Below are 19,258 nucleotides of genomic sequence, written 5' to 3'. Positions count from 1 at the left end.
CCATGTAGCTTCATTACTCGGGAGGGATTTCTTAGGCACAGTCAGCAGGTGCCCTGTGGGCCCACTTCGCCTGGGCCTGGAGCTGGCTGAGGACAAGCAGACTCAGACTGAGATGTGACCTGGCCCTGGAGGCTCTTGTGACAGCTGAGGAGGTCAAGGCAAACAAGGTGGAAAAATGCCGTAAAAGCGGGGAGGGCCTTTGTCCTTCCTTCCTGAGTTGAAGGGCACTGGGCAGAGGAGACAGGGTTGAAAAAGGTCCTGGGTAATGAATTGGACTCTGGTTTTTAAAAATCTTTATTGACTTGTAAAGCTTTTGGCCTTTTTTTTTTTTTCCTGTTGGACCTCATCTTATTGCTACTTTTCTCCATCTTCTTTTAAGTTTGATGATTTCATGTGTATGGATAATGCATTTTTGATCATATTCACTCCCCATTACCCTCTCTGATCCCCCATCTCACTCCTTATAAGCCCTTTCTTCCCAGCTACACCCCCCTCCTATTTTCATGGGTTTTTATTTGTTTTGCTTTTGCTTTTTGAGACCCAGTGTGTAAAGTTAGGGTCCCCTGCATGAGTGTGGCTGGGGCTTTACTGGACGATGGACAACTTACCAGTGGCTACAAACTGAAGACGTGACTCTCCCTGCCTCAGCAACCGTCAGCTGCCAATAGCTCCTTTGGAGGGAAGGGAGCACTCTACCTCCCAGCTGCATCTCCAGCTCTTCTCTAGTTTTTATTTTTACTTTTTATTTATTTTTGGCATTTTGTGGTAGGGTCTCACTCTAGCTCAGGCTTTCCTGGAATTCCTCGGGGTGGCCTGGAACTCATGGTAATCCTCCTACCTCAGCCTCCCAAATTCAATTCCTCCCTACCCATGTAAAGCCAGATGCACAAGGTGGCACCTGCATCTGGAGTTGGTTTGTAGTGGCTAGAGGCCCTGGCACACCTATTGTCTCTCTCTCAAAAATAAATACAATGTTTTAAAACCAGAAGCCAGCCCTGCACTGTGGGGCACGGGTGCATGATATATGCCCCTGTTACCTCTCTGAAGGCTCACAGCCACTGGAGAGGAAACCATTGCATACATGGGCCCACTGAACACAGAGCTAACAAAACCAGCCCAAAGGCATAGCCCTGGGAAGTGGCAGAGGCAGGACGCAAACCTGTGACTCACCAATGTCTCTTCACCGCTCCGCGCTCCCCTCCCGCTCCCACCAAACCAGAGCCACACACCTGGGAGGCATCTCAGTGAGATTTCAGCCCCCAGCCCCAGCCCTGTGTGTGGGTGCAACAGCCTCACTCCATTACCTCTTCCTCCACACCATGCCAGCCTAGTGGCCCCGGAGGACTCATTGGGAGTGCCTGTGCCCTCCTCAGGGTCTTATTGTCGTTCCTTTACATTAAGCTTTTTTTTTGTTGCTTTTAGTATGCAAATATTTCCACCATCTGCTTTTCCTTGGCAGAATGCTGGAAATATCTCCCTTCCTTTCAAACTCCCTTAGCTTCTGGCGGTTTGAGTACCTCGGAGCCAAGCAGCCACAGCTCCCAAGGGCCCTCCAAGCTTGAAGGCTCTGCTGTCCCTGTGCCAGGCATGCAAATGTCGTGTGGCCCTGGGAGGAGGGCGTTCCCCACCTCTCAACCAGACTGGGACACCAACAGCCTCACCACTGCCCAGCTGACCCCATGCTGGCTCCAGGATTCAGACTCCGAGGGCTGGCAAAACAGACTCTTAATTTGTGCTACGAAACCCAGAGAGACGCCTAGGATAACAGACAGAGGAGACCTGAGAGCCTAGAGACAGGTCCCCCAGATGACTGTCCCCCATCACGAACCTCCAGACCATCCCAGGTCTCCACAGGACTGCAACTGCCACTTGTGTCCTGTGAGACATTCAAGGAAAAAGGGAAGACTCTCTCCACCCCCCCCCACCTCCATGTACCAAAACTCAAGGGTTTCCATGGCGACAGTCAAATTGCAAATCCACCCAAGAGTGAGCTAAAGGGAAAAAAAGAAAAGCTGGCCCATCCCCGGAGAAGTGGGGCCTGGCGCTCAGCTGTCTATCTGCTGCTGAGGGTGAGAGCCCAGCGGGGGGGGCAGCCCTCCTGGGCATGATAGGGAAATCTCAGGGATGCCTGGGTCTTCCTTCAGCAAGTGGTCCAGGAGTTAGGCTCCCAGTGAGCCTGGGAATCTGTGTGAGGAGAGCACTTCTAAAGACTCAAATGGCTTCTCCCCAGGATTTCCCACCTCCATCTGAAGGCCCAGGCACGGGCAGAATGCAGGCGTTCAGTCCACGCCGCCCCAGGCGAAGTGGAGCACTCCAGGGACTTGTGGAGGACGGAGAGTAGGCCAGCGACTTACGAACCTGAGAGCTTTGTTAAAGTTGCCATCCCAGCCGCTCTTCAGGGGGAAAGGGGACAGTGGGTTGTGCGGGGACATCCCAGGACAGGAAGAAGAAAGAGCCGCTTCCTCGGCCACTCAGGGAAGCTGCAACTGCTTGGGTAAAGGACATCTGTGAGGCCCAGGGCCCTGTCCCGCCTCCTCTCGGTCTCTTTCTCCAGTGACAGGAGCCAGGCACTGGCCGACACTGCCAACTTCTTCTGCTCTGTGACAGCTGATTAGAAAGAGGATTTGAGTGTGCGGCACCAAGGACTGGGCACACAGGCAAAGCAGCCAGGCCAAGAGATTATTTGTGTGAAAGCAACGAGTCCCTCTAGACAGCTGGCTGGTCCCTGTGCCATGATGCCATTGTGCATACATGTGCCCTCAAAAGCTGTCCCCCCTTTTTCCATGGCTGAGTAAATGCTTTGGTCCAGTCATAGGAAACGAAGAACAAGCCAAATGACAGTAACTTGGGGCAGTTTTCTGGATTTTTTTTTTTACCCTTGGGCAACATAGGCACCCTCACCCCACCTCGAGGGCTGCCACCTTGGACAAGACATACAGCTCACCACAAACATCGCTGTTCTGGTGTGGCACAGCATGTGTCTAGGGACTCCCAAGCCCACCTCTGTGACACGGACAGTAAATAACACAATGGGCAGGGATGGAGAAATGGGCTAAATGAGCTTGCCATGGTAACCAACTGGAATGTCTGACCCCACCGTCCCCTGCCACACCTCCTGGGGTGTGCCTGTTGGTGCTAAACATGCAGATGACACTCAGCATGGCAGGGCCCGGTGCCCAGCCCAGTTGCCAGCTGCACAGGTCCAAGAAGTCAACCACAGGGAAGATTCTAGGCCATGAAACAGTGATAGATTGTGCATTCTCCTCTCTGCAGGAGAGATGGAAACCAATGTGGAGGTCAGTCACAGCTCCTCACAGGCACTCTCCACCCCTCGTCTCTGTGCGGGCTGCCCCTCCTCCAGCATACACTTCAGGGAAACATTAGCCACCATCCTCCTGGGTTCCTCCACTGACCTGCATTGGGGAACGGAAAGCTACTTGCTCTGAGTCTCTATAACAGGCATCCCACTTCCTGCCTGCCTCCTCCCACCCCCTTGGGTCTGGGACCCACAGGGCTGGTGTTTAGTCAGCCCGGGAATGAGTCAAAGTGACATAAGCGCTTACAGCAGTGACGCAGTGGGTCTGGCCTTAGTGAATGTCTGCTCAGTCCCCACCTGGGAAGCAGCTCCAGAATGAGTCCGGTTCTCACCTGGGTTCGTCATAAACTGAAGGGGCAGACCGACCCCCAGTGCACCTCATCCCACCTCCTCTCACCAGAGCCGGAGCCTTGCTGGAGGGGCAACCAGAGCAGAAAAGAACAAGCTCTCGGAGCAGATGCAAGGGACCAGCCAGGAGTCACATGGTCCCCACGTGCCTCTCGCCCCCTCCTGTGGAGAGCCTTTTGGGTAGACAAGGGTGTGGGCTTGGCCCTGTAGGTGATGAGAATCCTTAAGAGAGTAACTGGGATAATGAGGTTTCTGGAGACAGAGGGTTGACAGGGGCACCCACAGGTGGCGTCCAGGTGGCACATTGTCATGACAGGAAGAAGAAACGCCTTGAGCAAAGCAAGGCCAGAGATGATGGTGAGGAGACAAGTGATTGAAGACTCTGTAGGTGGCAAAACAGATAGGCTGTGAGGGCCAAGAAGAGGCAAGTGCTGTGTCATTACCACACCTCCTGTGGTAGTGCCCGCTGTGTACCAGCTCTAGCTGCTTGCTTCTAGAACCTGAGGGTCCCTTAGCTGAAAAGTGACATAAGCTAAATGGATAAGACTTTTTAGAAGGCTCTGGATCCAGATAGAAACCCTGTTTCCTCCACCTGTACTCGTAGCGAATGTCCATAAGCGACCAAGAGTGTCGTCCCGGTGCACACTAGTGCAATCTCAGAACGCCGCACGTGCCGCTTCAGAGAGCGCGGCAGATCAAGCGAAGCCTGTTAGCCACCCTGATAGATTGCTCCTGTTAATCTTCTCCTCCCCCCAAGACAAGAACCTTTAGCTCAGGGGTGGGAGGAGGAAGACGCCCTTGGTAAGCATCTAGCACAACGCCTGTATCAAGACCTCAACGCCCCCCCACCTCTGGAACCAGCAGTGCAGAGGCCAACAGCTTCGGCTCCTGTCCCAGCCCCCGAGCCAGCCTACCTGTGGGAGACAGCTGGCTACCCACATCCCACCCCTTTCTGTGTAGTCGTTCTTGTTACTACCTTTATAGCACTTAATTATACACTACAAAAATTAAGGAAGAGTCAGGAAAAAAAAAAAAGGCCAGAGCTGTTACATTAAAACCAAAACTTGGGCTGGAGAGATGGCTTAGCGGTTAAGCGCTTGCCTGTGAAGCCTAAGGACCCCGGTTCGAGGCTCGGTTCCCCAGGTCCCACGTTAGCCAGATGCACAAGGGGGCGCACGCATCTGGAGTTCGTTTGCAGTGGCTGAAAGCCCTGGCGCGCCCATTCTCTCTCTCTCCCTCTATCTGCCTTTCTCTCTATGTCTGTCGCTCTCAAATAAATAAATAAAAAATGAACAAAAAAAAATTTTAAAGCCAAAACTTTGTAGAGTCTAAATAGAAGCAACCTTTTTTTTTCTTTTTTGTAAGATCTCTAGAATTAGGTGTGAGTAGAACTGTTTAAAAAAGAATGGAAAGAAGATATGGAAAAATCTAGAAGGATTCTGCAGTCAGGTGGCTTTATCTGAGTTTTTAAGCTTCTGCCCAATTTCAAGAAACTGAACTGGAGTCGCAGATCATGCAGTATGGATTGGCCATGTGAGCCCGACCTCCGAGAAGCACCCAACCCCGCCTCATGAGGTTGGCACACGGATGTGCATCCCTTGTGTTTAACATTAAAATAGAATGTTTGAAGGATGAACATATCCTGTATTACGACGTCCACTGTCGATGAACCAGCCAAATATGGTCTCTCTGAATGCAGGAAAGAGGGTGTTCACGAGAGCTCCCTTCGTGCCCTCGCTGAGACTCCAGCTGTCATCCCAGCTCCCTCTGCATTCGTGGCACCCCTGGGCATTGCTGGTGGGCTGGCATGAGGACCCAGGACTGCTGGTTCCCATGCAGTTCTTCGTGTGGAATGAGAGTGGTCAGGGACCTGGGCTCCACGGCTTCTCCGACTACATGGGCACATGCCTCAGTTTCCTCACCTGAGATGGGGTAGCGATATTTACCATCTCACGGACTTATTCTGAAGTTCAGAGCTCATGTCCTTGAGGTGCCTGTCATGCTGCCCAGCAGTGGGCCGTGATGGGATTCCCAGCACTGCGAGTGTGGCCTTTGGCCCCTAGTACTGCCACCTGCAGGTCTCAGAGCCCTTTCCCCATACCAAAGGTGATAATCTGCCCCAGCCAGGCAGAAGGGGTCCAGTTCTGTCACGGGGGGAGGGTAAGGCATGCAGATGGCTGGCCGAGAGGCAAACCTTCCCTCTGCTGGCGCTGGGTACACAAGGCCTTCCTCCACCTCCTCACAACAGGTTTGGCTTCTCTGACCAGCGGAAAGGAACACACACATCTTTCTTGTGTCCAAAAGAGCTGGTTGAGGCACAAGGCCATCTTATCATGGCAGGAGACAGGCCTTCCCTTGCCCACTTTGTTCTAGCAATGGCCAGCGGCATGACTTCTTCTGCTGTGTCTTTGTTTTCCAGTGGTTTCCAGTGACAGTGACAGCGACTCAGATCTCAGCTCCTCCAGCCTGGAGGACAGACTCCCGCCCACTGGGGTCAGGGACACAAAAAGTGGCAAACAGAGGGTGGACCCAGGTAAGCATGGGTAGTCCACTGTTTCCAGAACCCTGGTGCGTAGGGTAAAGAGTGGCTTTGCTGCTTCCCAGCTTATGTCTGCAAAGTTGCCTCAGGTCAGCAGGGGATGGGTCCAAGTGGAACACTGCTGAAAAACAGAGCCAGAAGCCAGGCTCACACAGGAAAGACAAGAGGCAGGGCAGGTGACAGTGTTTGTCCACACGGACCCTTAGTGAGTTTCCCGGTCAGTGCTCCCCAGCTGAGGTTTTGCCTTGTGAATAGCAAGGGATGTAGAACTCAGGCACACAAGTTCCCTGAACCAAGTTCCTTCTGCCATGAATTGCAAGGGGATCCCCAGTATGGGCCATCATCCCCTAGCTGGCACGTCCACCAAGGAGATGGAGCTGATGGTCACTAGAATCTCATCTAATGCTGACATGTCTGAGCCCACTCTGTGACTCTCTCATGTGACGGAAGGTTGATTTGGACGTGGAGGTAGAAGTAAAAAAGAAAGCAGGCATTGGAACGAGAAAGGAAAGCAGTTTCCTTCCCTTTAAACACACAGAGGGCCTCTGAGAAGAGCACTGGCCTTGTTCATATGCTCCGCGTCAGAACCGAAGGTCTTTGGAGGAAGTTTGGGAAGGTTGGTTTTAGTGTATTAAGAAAGAGCCTTATATATAAAAAACAATTCCGCCAAACTGGAATGAAATCCTTGTCCCAGAGCCAACACTGTGATCTCCTGCCAGAGCTAAGATGGAAGGAATTCCTGCGGGGAATAAAAGTTCAGGCTCCGTAAGAGATGGCAGATGCAAGAGATGGAAACTGTCCCTGGGCCAGGCACCAGCAGCCCAGAGAGTTCCCACTAGGAAAATGTCAGATATCCCCGGCCTTGGTTTCCAAGGCAGTCTTCTCCATCCTTCTGTGTGACGGCTTTTGTTCCCTTCCTTCACGCCAGCCCCCAGCTGTGCCCGAGCCAGGTTCCGCTGGGAGGGACTGGGGGAAATACTACAGGTCTCCTATCTGCTCTAACTGACTAGGACTAACGCCATGTTGCAATGAGGGTCCTTTCCACTTTTTTAGGTTAGCATAGAAAGTATTGACTTTCATCATGGCACCTTTATACATGGCATTTTGTCATTCATTTCCTCTACATAGCCTTCCTCCATGTCCCCTCCCCTCAGCTGATTCCCTTCATTTCCCCCTTAGCTACCTGCTTCTTTTTTCTTATCATATATATTCCATTACCCTCTTGGTTTCTCCCCCTCCCTTGAGATCTCTTCCTTCTCTCTCATGATCCTCGTTCAGTTTTTTGTAATCTACATGTCCACATAAAAACCTACCTGTCTGAGTGAGGAGTCTATAGTGAGTAAACAGCAAGTGATACGTCAACAGCGCCTTACTCTGACTGGACTTCCTGAAATACATGCCGTCCCCCCTCAGCCTCATTCAGGGAGGGCAGGAATTGCTGCTGCTGGATGACTTTCCTGTCAGTAACGTGTTACTCAGTGAAGCAGCCTCGGGCCCATGCTGAAGTCTTAGTCTACCCCCACCCCTCAGCAGAGGCTAAGGGTCACGTCTGGCTAGTACAAGGCAGCCATGTGGGTGGGGCACCCAGCACCCAGGATGAGGGCTTCTGGACAGATAGTCCATATTTACCCACCATAGCTCCCCATAAGAGTGAGCCAGCTTCTTGCTGGGCCGAGCTCAGCTCTGTCTCTGTTCTGATCCACACGTGGATGCTTACAGGTGGCAGCGTGGAGTCCCCCAGGACAGGGCTTACCTGCCCACCCCGCCACCTCTCAGGGAGCCAGAGCAGCCTGGCCAGTGAGACTGGAGCAGGAGCTGCAGACCTACAGACAGGCACCCCGCCCCGGCCTGAGCCCAAGGGCCCTGGTAAGTACCACATCATGCCTGCTGGCCCAGCATCTGCCTCCCCACATGGCCCTCCTCCTCCTCCTCCTCCTCTTCCTCCTCCTCCTCCTCCTCATTACTTCTCAATGATGACACAGTGGTAGATGACATTTTCATCATGCCAGATGTGGGGAACAAAGGTCAGTCAGACCCATCCCTGCCAGCGCTGACCAGAGAAGGACCCCAGCATCCCTATCCATTCTTAGTAGATAAAGCAGTGGTCGGATCTCCCCTGCTTCAGCGGACATGTAGCCTGTAAGAGCCTCTCCTTGTCTCTGTCACAGTCAGGAACACTCACTCAAAGTGCACCTACTGTGTGTCAGCCGGTCCTCACTGGACCCATCATGTGCCAGACTGGGCCAGGAGCAGTAGTCTTCTCTTGCCCTGCAGACACTTGCCCCAGAGCTGAGGAAGCCAGATCAGACCACCAAAGAGAGCTGGCCACAGAGGGAGATTCCAGGACCACTAGAGCCTGGGCATGAAGCTACGGACATGGAGCCCAGCACCTCCGAAGTCAGCTGTGTCCTGTTAGTGGAGCAGCCAGGAGCCGTGTTGTCCCCACATGATAGATGTGGAAACCAAGGCACGGGGTAAGGGCGAGGATCCTACCATGTGCCTACTGGCCCTGGCCCTTGCCCAGTCCAGGAACATCATGGGATGAGCGAAGCTTCTTTTTCCCAAGTCAGAAAAAAATAGCACATGCAGGATCAGCCCGTGACCTCCCTCATAGGCTGGGTAACTCCAGCCAAAGACCCATAACACATGTATAAGAGACCAGGGTCTCCTTCCAAGAGCCTGTGTGTGCCCCAGCAACGACCCCGCATTCTCCTAGCTCTTCCCTATCCTGCACCATGGTTCCCCAGAGGCCACAGGGCGTTCAGGAGGGAGACAGCAGTGGGTGGGCCCCTCCCGGTAGTCTCCTGAAGCCCCCCACAGGGGCTGGTTTGGTTGGAGCAGGTTGAGTCCCGGTCTGCACTCTGTCAGGTGAACTATTGCAGTGTTCTAGGTCAGAAACAGTCAGACATCAGCCATGGACCCTTGGCAGGAATTCTCCAATCACTGAAGTGTTCCTCCCGGTGTGCCGGCTCTGAGTAGGTCCTCAGGAAATGTCCGGTCATAGCTGGGGGAGGAGGGAGGGTCATGTGGCCCAGTGTTTGGGGTTAAGCATTTCTACAAGGATAGACCTAGGGAACTTACATTTCTGGTCCTCTGCTCCTTCCAGCATCCTGAGATTCACTGTTAGAGATTGAGTTGAGGGCTGGAGGGATGGCTTAGTGGTTAAGGTGTTTGCCTACAAAGCCAAAGGACCCAGGTTCAATTCCTCAGGACCCATGTTAGCCAGATGCACGAGAGAGCGCACACATCTGGAGTTCATTTGCAATGGCTGGAGGCCCTGGTGTGCTCTTTCTCTCTCCCTCCTTTTTCTGTTAAATAAATAAATAAAAGATGAGATGAGATGAGACAGACTGCAGCACAGGGCGTAAGTGTCAGGCCTGTGAGCACTCGGCACAGTTGAGCAAGGCTGACCCAGAACACAGGCTCTCTTGGTCCCCCACCCCAGGCAGATCCACTCAGGCAAGGCAGCAGCCACAGTCACAGGGAATGCCCCAGGTAGGCCTGCCCCTGAGGCTAAGCTGTCCCGAGCCAGCAGCACCTTGGCTCACTGTGTGGTGAGTGGCCTTTTTCTCTCTTTCAAAGGTAAAAGACCCACCTGGGCAACTCCCCGCTGCTGATGTGTCTCCAGGGCATGGAGCAATGGAGCTGGCTTTCAGGAGGAAGAATGTAAGAGAGAGCAGAGCCAGGCTGCCAGGCTCCTTTCTGAACGTCCTTGGACCCTTCATGGCACCACAGTGGCGAGAGCTCCAACTCTACACACCAGTGTTTGGGGGACTGCCTCCACTCAGTGCCTTGTTGCTCCCTCTGGAGCTGGAACCTCCTCCTCCTCCTCCTTCTCGGCCACACCCTCAGCTTTGGCCTTTATTTATTGCCTCCCTCCTGCACCCGCACCCACACCGCCTGTGTGTCCACGTGCTTAGCTCGAGCTTGCAGACAGGGCTTTCCCACACGCACTGCAATTCTGATGGAGCCGCCCGTCAGACCTTCGCACTCTCCATACCACGAGAAGAAAATTGTACCCCAAAGTGTTACCCTGGAGAGAAGAACGGAGCATCGAGCCTGGAGGCGCTGCGATGAGAGCTGGCCTCCCCGCTCCCTCATCTTCAGCTGGGAGGCAGGAGCAGTTCCTCAGCCCCTCAGGCCCAGGAGCTGACTTTACCTGCTCCCCAAGGGGTCTCAGAAGCCTTCCTTAGCCTCTAGGTTTTTGCTCACCTGGGCACCCAGCTCTTGTGAGACATTACGAAGACATTTCTTTCTCTTCAGTAGGTTCTGGTTGGCAAATGCTTCTGGAAAGCCCTTCTGTGGAGAGAGAGAGAGAGAGAGAGAGAGAGCGAGCGAGACAGCACACATCCACACCCTCCCTCCTGCCCCTGTCTCGCTGTGCTTGCACAGGGCTTCTTAGCTTTTTTTGCCTTTGCTCCTAGCAAAAGGTAAAGAAACACTGTTTCCCTGTGACACGCAATGCTTCAGGATGGAAATAATAAAGAGAGAAATTCTCATGGAGCCATTGTGTTGATCAAATGACCACAGTCTTTCAGATGACTGGAGATATGCCTCAGTGGTCGAAGGTGTTTGCTTGCAAAACCTGATGGTCTGGGTGCTTCCCCCAGTATTCACATAAAGCCAAACACACAAAGTGGCACACGCATCTGGAGTTTGTTTGTAGTGGTAGGAGGCCGTGGCATGTCTATCTCTCTCTCTTTCTCTCCTCTCTCTCAAAAGTATTAATGCAAAATAAAAAGACCAACATCACTGTGTTTCTGAGCTATGTCAGACAGCAGTGGCTGCAGAGAAAAAAAAAAAAAAACAGTGTGTACCACTAACTTGTCGAAACCTTTCCGAAGCTGCAGGAGGCGAATGAGCTGATCAAGGTGTCTCAACAGCTCACAGCTCCAAGGCAAAATGGGAAAAGCAAGGCCATCTGTGTAAACAGTAATCATCAAAATGGACTAGACAGGGGCTGGAGAGATGGCTTAGTGGCTAAGGCATTTGTCTGCAAAGCCAAAGGACCCAGGTTCCATTCCCCAAGACCCACATTAGCCAGATGCACAAGGGGGTGCATGTGCCTAAAGTTTGTTTGCAATGGCTGGAGGCCCTGGCATGCCCATTCTCTCTCTCTCTTCTTCTTAATCTGTCAAATAAATAATAAAATATCTTTTAATGGGCTAGACAGGCAGATAGGTACCTGTGCAAAAATGGTTTCTGAATGGACAGACTTCTGATTGTGGTAGACTAAACACATAATTTCTTCTGTCCCCCCAAAGCCCACCAAGGGGACATAAAGGAATTTACATAAACCACAGAGGAAAAAACAGGGAGTGAGAGCTATTTGGAAGATGGGACATGATCAATGTCAGCTCCACACCTTCCTCACACCAATGTCCACGCATGAGGAGCCAGCCACGTCCACGCATGAGGAGCCAGCCACGAACACGCCAACTTCCTCACCATCATTCCCCAGTGTTCAGTACCTGGAAGGACCAGCTGTCATCCCTAAGAAGGAAGTTTAAGGAGCGTCTGAAAATACTATTTTTTTTTTTTAAGAAATGGCTAGAAGGGCTAAGGATGATTGCTTGGCATACAGAAGGCCCTAAATTCAATCTAGCACCTCACGACAGAATCAGGGAGCGCTGGGAGTGGTGGCACAGCCTTTAATCCTCACACTTAGGAGGCAGAGGTAGGAGGATCACCTGAGACTTCTTGGTGAGTTCCAACTTAGCCTGAGCTAGAGTGAGACCCTAACTCAGAAAAAAAGAAAAGAAATATAGAGAGTATTTTATGAAGAGGGTTACTTTCTCCTTTACTAAAAAAAAAAAAAAAAAATATGGGTTGCAGGGATGGCTTAGCAGTTAAGGCATTTGCCAGCAAAGCCAAAGGACCCAGGTTCGATTCCCCAGGATCCACAATAGCCAGATGCACAAGGGGGCGCATGTGTCTGGAGTTCGTTTGCAGTGGCTGGAGGCCCTGGCACGCCCATTCTCTCTCTCTCTCTTCCCATCTTTCTCTGTCAAATAAATAAAGATAAAATATTATTTTTTTAATTTAAAAAAAGAAGCCGTGATGACCCCCTCCCCCCTCCAGGTTCCACTTCTGGCCTGATGATTGTCTTTCCTGTCCCTGATAACAAACAAGTTTCCCACTGGCTAAAGGTGAGCTAGAGAGGTTCTGGATTTGAGACCTAAGCCCAGCGCGAGGCTAGGGAGAGAGCCTTTGCTAAAATCAGGGAAGCCCTTGGGCCGCTTTGCTAGCAGCCAGACCTCCTCAGCCACCTGCCCCAGGAAAAGACACCATAGGAGCCCTCTCCAGGGGAGACCTCAGAGCACAGGTCTCCACCCAGTCTCCTCCACAGGGAGGCCCACCCGAATGCACAGAGCAGCCTGCTGCCCAAGGGCACCCAGCACTTAACAGGACCCAATAACTAAAAATAGAGGTTCCAGCCCACAGGAAAATGAAGTCAGAGAAGCTCTCTGAAGATACTATTCCCCTCACCCACCCTAGTTGGCCTTGGCCTGAAGCAAGAGAAGAGGAGCTGGGACTCAAAGGCAGAGCAGTTGCCTGAAAGCACAAGGCTCTGGCTTCTAATATATGTATGTATATATAGTTACTTTTTTTAAAAAAAGTGTTAATGCTGATCAAAATTAAAAATGTAATAACTAAATTTTTAAACATATGAGAAAGCATGGAAGATGAGAGAAGTGATAATCTCCCAGGAAGAAAAACAAACAGCTATAAAAGGGCTGAGGATGTGAGGACGTGGCTTAGTTGGCAGAATGCCTATGTAGCATGCGTGAAACCCTGGGTCAGGGACCTCAGTATCACATAAAACTAGGGGTGGTGGCACAAACCCGAGACAAAGAGGATCAGAAATTCAAAGCTACATGGACTACATAGTCTAAGGCCAGCCTGGGAGTTTGAAATCTACCTGAGCCACATGAGAGACTGTCTCAAACATAAGAAAACCATCCTGGGCGTGGTGGCACGCCTTTAATCCCAGCACTCAGGAGGCAGAGGTAGGAGGATCACCGTGAGTTCGAGGCCACCCTGAGACAACACAGTGAATTCCAGGTCAGTCTGGGCTACAGTGAAACCCTACCTCAGAAAAAACAAGAAAAAAAAAATAAGAAAACCCAGGTATAAAAGAAGAAAGGGGCTAGAGAGATGGTTCAGCAGTCAAAGACACTTGATTTAAAGCCTGATGGCCCAGGTTCAATTCTCCAATACCCATGTAAAGCAAGATGCACAAAGGGGCACTTGCATCCAGGGTTTACTTGCAGTGGCAGGAAGCCCTGGTGTGCCCATATTCATTGTGTGTGTGTGTGTGTGTGTGTGTGTGTGTGTGTGTGTGTGTGTCAAGTGGATAAATAAAAAATTTTTTTTTTTTTTTAGTGGCTGGAGAGATGGCTTAGCAGTTAAGGCCCATGCCTCCAAAATCTAACAACTTGAAGTCAGTGCCCCAGTACCCATGTAAAGCCAGATGCACAAAGTGGCACATGTATCTGGAGTTTATTTGCAGCAGCTAGAGGCCTTGGTGCACCCAGTTTCTCCCTCTCCCTCTCCCTTCCTCCCTCTCTCTCTCTCTCTCTCTCTCTGTCTCTCTCCTTTTGCAAATAAATAAATCAATTTTAGGGCTGGAGAGATGGCGTAGCGGTTAAGGCACTTGTCTGCTAAGCCCAAGGACTCATGTTCTGCTCTGCAGGTCCCAGATGCACAAGATAGTGCAAGGGCGCAAAGTTGCACATGTGCCCAAGGTGACATACATGTCTGGAGTTCAGTTGCAATGGCTGAAGGCCCTGACACACCAATTCTGTCTGGATGCACATGTGTGTACAGTGTGTGCTATAGTGTATGGTGTGTGTGTGCAGACATGCGTATCTGTGTACAGATGCCAGAGGAGAATGTTGGGTGCCTTCCTCTACCACCCATGTGCATCGTTACAGACAATGGAATCTTTAGCTCACCCAGACAGGCTGCTTAGTTTTGGTCAGCAAACCCCAGGGATTCTTGCATCTGCGCCCCTTGCAGGACTAGGTTACAGATGTGCATGGCCATGCTCAGGGTTTTCCTGGTGGAGGGAGGGGTTGGTTTTCAAGATAGGGTCTTGCTTTAGCCCAGGCTGTCCTAAAACTCATTCTGTAGTCTTAGGCTGGCCGTGAATTCATAGTGATCCTCCTACCTCTGCTTCCCAAGTGCTGGGCTTAAAGGTGTGCGCCACCAAGCCCAGCATGCTCAGCTTTTTTAAAACTTTATTTTATTATTTTTTTATGAGAGAGAGAGCAAGCAAGAGAGAATTGGCATGCCAGGGCCTCTAGCCACTGCAATCAAACACAAGACGTGTGGTCCACCTTGTGTGCATGTGTCACCTTGTGCATCTGCCTTACATGTGTTCTGGGGAGTAGAACCTGGGTTCTTAGGTTTCACAGGCAAGCGCCCTAGCTGCTAAGCCATCTCTCCAGCCCTCCACACCCAGCTTTTTATGTGGATGCTGGGAAATCAAACTTTGGCCCTCATGCTTAAGCTCTTAGCCCCCAAGCCATTTCTCCAGCCCCAACTCTAAGACTTTTTAAATCACCCAGATGACTCCAGTGTGAGAACAGCCACATCCCCAGTCTTATAATACACTCCAGGAAGTGTATAAAGAATGTCTAGGAGCTGGGCGTGGTGGCGCATGCCTTTAATCCCAGCACTCAGGAGGCAGAGGTAGGATTATCACCGTGAGTTCGAGGCCACCCTGAGACTGCAACAAGGAAACAGATTGAGTTGGAGAGATTGCTTATTGGTTAAGGCACTTGCCTCCTAAGGACCCAGGTTTGATTCTCCAATATCCATATAAGCCAGATGCACAAAGTGGCTCATGTGTCTGGAGTTCATTTTCAGTGGCTAGAGGCCCTGACATGCCCATTATCTCCCTCCCTCCCTCCCTCCCTCCTCTCTCTCTCTCTCTCTCTCTCCACACACACACACACACACACACACACACACACACACACATATTTTTTTTAAAAGGAAAGAAAACAGATACTTAAATTTTGAGATTTGAAAACAGTGGAACATTATTCAGTAGTGAAAATGAGTCCACATTAAGGAGAGAAGAATCTCACAGCTTGGTGGGCAAAGGGGAAAATGGATCAAAATGAATTCATTATAGCACCATCTGCACAGAGGTCATCAAGTGTGCAAGGATCCTATATATTGAGCCACTCTGTGCGGCAGAAGAGCAGGCATACTCCGGAAGGATACATAGCAGGCTCCAGCCACATCTCAGAGGGAGGAGTGTAACAAGAAGGGTTTCAGTTTGGCTGGCTTTATTAATTGAGGTGATAGACAGGCAGTTTGTGTTGTTACTGTTGCTTGGACTGTTGGGGAGCAGTCTTTTGTTTTGTTGTTTGTTTTAAGGAAGGAAATGGTTTATTTTGGCTTACAGTTCAAGGCTACAGTTCTTCACGGCAAGGAAGGCTTGGAGGCAGGAGTAAAAGGCCAGATGGTCACACTGCATCCAGAATCAGGTAGCAGAGGACAGACAGTAAGTGGGGCCAGGCTATAAAACCTCCAAGCCCCTCCCTAGTGACCCATTTACCTCCAGCAAGGCTCCATCCCCTACAGGTTCCACAACTTTCCCTAAGTATGTCACCAGCTGGGGACCAAATGTTCCAACACGTGAGCCTATAAAGAACATTTTATGCAAACCCCGACATTCTGCTTGGTTTGAGTTTTGTTCGTTTTAATTTCAGAGAGAGGGAGGAGAGAGAATTGGTGGGCCAGGGCCTCAGCCACTGCAATCAAATTCAAGACGCTTGTGCCACTTAGTGGGCATGTGACCTCGCACTTGCCTCACCTGTGTGCATATGGCTGACGTGGGATCTGCTGAGCCAAACCTGGGTCCTTAGGCTTCAGAGGCAAGCTCCTTAACCACTAAGCCATCTCTCCAGCCCTGTTTGAGTTTTTGAAACAGGGTCTCACTGTATAGCTCTGGCTGGCCTGGAACTTACTACCTGATGAGGCTGACCTTAGATTTTCACCAATCTTCCTTCTTCTGCCTCCTGAATTCTGGAATTACAAGTATGTGCCACCACCCCTGGCTGAGAGGTAGATATGTAATATTTATAACTCATTTCTATATGTATTATATTTGCATTATATCTGAAATCTTTCAAATAAGCCACTTAATAACCATAAGCTAGGGCTGCAAAGATGGCTCAGTGATTAAAGGCACTTGCTTGCAAAGCCTATTGGCGTGGGTTCAATTCCCTGGTACTTATGTAAAGCCAGATGCACAGAGTGGCTGTGGTGATTTGAGTCAGGTGTCCCCCATAAAATTATGTGGTTTGAATGCTTAGCCCTCAGCTAATGACAATTTGGGAGGTGGAGCCTTGCTGGAGGAGCTGGGTTGTTAGGAGTGGGCTTGGTGGTGCCACAGCCAGCTCCCCTTTGCCAGGCTTCAGCTCACTCTCCTGCTGCTGTAGCAGGGAGGGGATGTCCCGCCTCTGCTTTGCTATACCTTCCCCGCCATCATAAAGCCTCCCCTCAAGGCTGTGAGCCACACTAAGAACTTTCCTCCCATCAGCTGCTTTGGGTGGGGGTGCTTGATCCTAGCAACGAGAGGGTGACTTCGACAGTGATGCGTGCATCTGAAGTTCATTGCAGAGGCAGTAGGTGTTGGCATGCCCATACTCACTCTCTCTCTCTCTCTCTCTTGCAAATTAATATATAAAAAGAACTACAAACTGTTTATAAAATTTCAGCCCTCTAGAACAAAGGGGGAAAACAGGCCATTTATAAAAGATCAGGAATTAAAATGACCTTGACATTCTCAAAGCAAAGTTTGAAGCCAGAACACACTGAAGCAGTGTCTTCCAAATTCTGTAGATTTTTGTTTTGTCTTCTTTTTTGAGGTAGGGTCTCACTCTAGCCCAGGCTGACCCGGAATTCACTATGGAATCTCAGGGTGGCCTCGAACTCACGACGACCCTCCTACCTCTGCCTCCTGAGCGCTGGGATTAAAGGTGTGCGCCACCACGCCCGGCCTCTACCAAATTCTGAAGGGAAATGGTCTCTAAGGTAGACACAGCCAGCTAAACATCAGCAGAGTGTGAAAAGAGAATGAAGACACTGTCAGACAGGCGAGAACTTGAAAATTCTCACCTTAGACAACTACAGCAGGATGTGTTCCAGCCAGACAAAGAACGCCACGGAAGAGAGTGCAGGGACACGGGGGGAGGCAGAAGACCCCAGGGCAATATAGAGCTCGGGATTGCCTGATTGGAATATGGGGACACAGGAGAAAGGAAAGGAAATGCAAGAAGCATCTCTGTGTTTGGGAGATTGTACCTGTGTTGTAAATGTGCACAACTGAAAGATCATGAAATAGTGGCTGGGGAGATGCCTCAGAAGTTAAAGATGCTTGCACGCAAAGCCTGCTCGCCCAGGTTGGTTCCCCAGCCACTTCGATGAGCATTTGCTTGCAGTGGTGAGAGAACCTAATGCATGCACGAAAGCGCACACACACACGTTCGCGCGCGCACACACACACACACACACACACACGAACAAATAAAAATTTATTTAAAAAAATAACAGCAGTAGGGCTGGAGCGAGAACGCAGCAGTTAAGACACTTGCCTACAGTGCCTAACAACCAGGGTTCGATTCCTCAGTACCTCCATAAAGCCAGGTGCACAAAGTGGCACATGTAGCTGGAGTTCATTTACAGTGGCTAGAGCCCCTGGTGTGTTCTCTCTCTCTGCTTGCAAATAAGTAAACTAAATATTAAAAAAAATATACAAACAGTAGATACAAAAATGTAGACAGAAATGAGCTAAAAGTTCTCAGGGTTGCCTAGAGAGGCACTTGAAGTGGGCGGGGATTACTGTTTTGTTACAAGCCCGGCAGGACAGCCACCCATTCAAAGCTATGGACTACCTGTCATCTGAAACACTGAAATCTGCTAATGGAAAAAATACATCCCAAACTCCTGGTAAACCCAGGAGGAGTGTGCGCAGGCGGTGAGAGCCCCAAGGCTATCGCAAGTGGGTGAAGCGGGGAGGTGGCGAGGGCCTGTCAGGCGGAGAAAATACAACCTGTGGGCCACCTTGCAGTCCTCCTCCACTTAGATGGTCTGATTTATGACCGCGTGACGGTGGTGCAAGCGAAGTCTGCAATCTGCAGAAACTACTTTGGTCTTTCCAGCTAGTAATGCAGTCAATACTTTCTCGTGAGGCTGGGGGGCAGCAGCTCCCCTCGGACCCATGATCACGAGAATACACACCCAGTGCTCTTCAGCACGGTGCGCTGCTGTGAAGTTCAGTAGACAGGTGTATCCACTGTATTTGCATCAGGATGTTTCCAATGTAGGATGGACTTAAAAGGACAGACCACATCCTTATAAATCCAGGAGCTCCTATGTCCACACACCAGCCTGTGGGTTCTCCACCTTCGCTTTGAGCGCAGGTATGTCTCAGCAGGTGCAAAGCTCTCTGAGCCCTGACTCATCTCCACCTTCAGCGCCCACCAGACCCAGTCCAGAGAAGGATCCGCTCCCTGCAGCCCCCTGGGCAAATCCCAAGTGTGCTTCCTAGAGACAGGCTCACCTCAAATTAATCCTGGTTGTCTGTTTTAAGGTAGAGATGGAATCTAGGCCCTTCCACAAGATCTGGGGCTGCTTCCAAAGTCAAGGGCTACTATGAAAACCAAGAAATCATTTCCTTACAAAATGCTTTTAGAACCCCAAGCAACCAACTTAATACCAATTAACTTTGGGAACTTAGCTTCCCATGGTGAGGCATGGGGAATGTTCTGTAACATCTGTCAATATGATGTGGCACAGAAGTGGCCTCGTGTGTCTCAAATAGTAGAGAGCCCCAGGAGTCCCTAAAAGAGGCAGCAGGTGGGGCTGGAGAGGTGGATTAGCAGTTAAGGGAGTTGCCTGTGAAGCCTACGGACCCATGTTCAATTCCCCAGATCCCATGTAAGCCAGACATACAAGGTGGCACATGGTCTGGAGTTCGGTTACAGTAGCTGAAGGCTGTAGCATGCCAAGTCTCTCTCTCATAAGAAAAGCCA

At 50.7% G+C, this 19,258-nt stretch overlaps 1 protein-coding gene across 6 annotated transcripts in view; it reads left to right on the top strand.

The window, feature by feature from the left end:
- The window catches only part of Rph3al (rabphilin 3A like (without C2 domains)), a 192,495-nt gene extending 181,789 nt beyond the window's left edge, over positions 1-10,706 (top strand). For all 6 annotated transcript variants that reach the window (XM_045158492.1, XM_045158494.1, XM_045158495.1 and 3 more), the window contains 3 exons: positions 6,084-6,197; positions 7,923-8,069; positions 9,786-10,706. In XM_045158492.1, coding sequence (XP_045014427.1) covers positions 6,084-6,197; positions 7,923-8,069; positions 9,786-9,820 — 296 coding nt within the window. In that variant the 3' untranslated portion in view covers positions 9,821-10,706. The remainder of the gene's footprint in view (positions 1-6,083; positions 6,198-7,922; positions 8,070-9,785) is intronic.
- The last annotated feature ends 8,552 nt before the right edge of the window (positions 10,707-19,258 follow it).

The sequence above is a fragment of the Jaculus jaculus genome, chromosome 9 (assembly GCF_020740685.1).
Source record: "Jaculus jaculus isolate mJacJac1 chromosome 9, mJacJac1.mat.Y.cur, whole genome shotgun sequence".
Taxonomy (NCBI): Eukaryota; Metazoa; Chordata; class Mammalia; order Rodentia; family Dipodidae; genus Jaculus; species Jaculus jaculus.
Note: the sequence above shows the minus strand (reverse complement) of the source record. Positions and strands in the feature narration are given on the sequence as shown.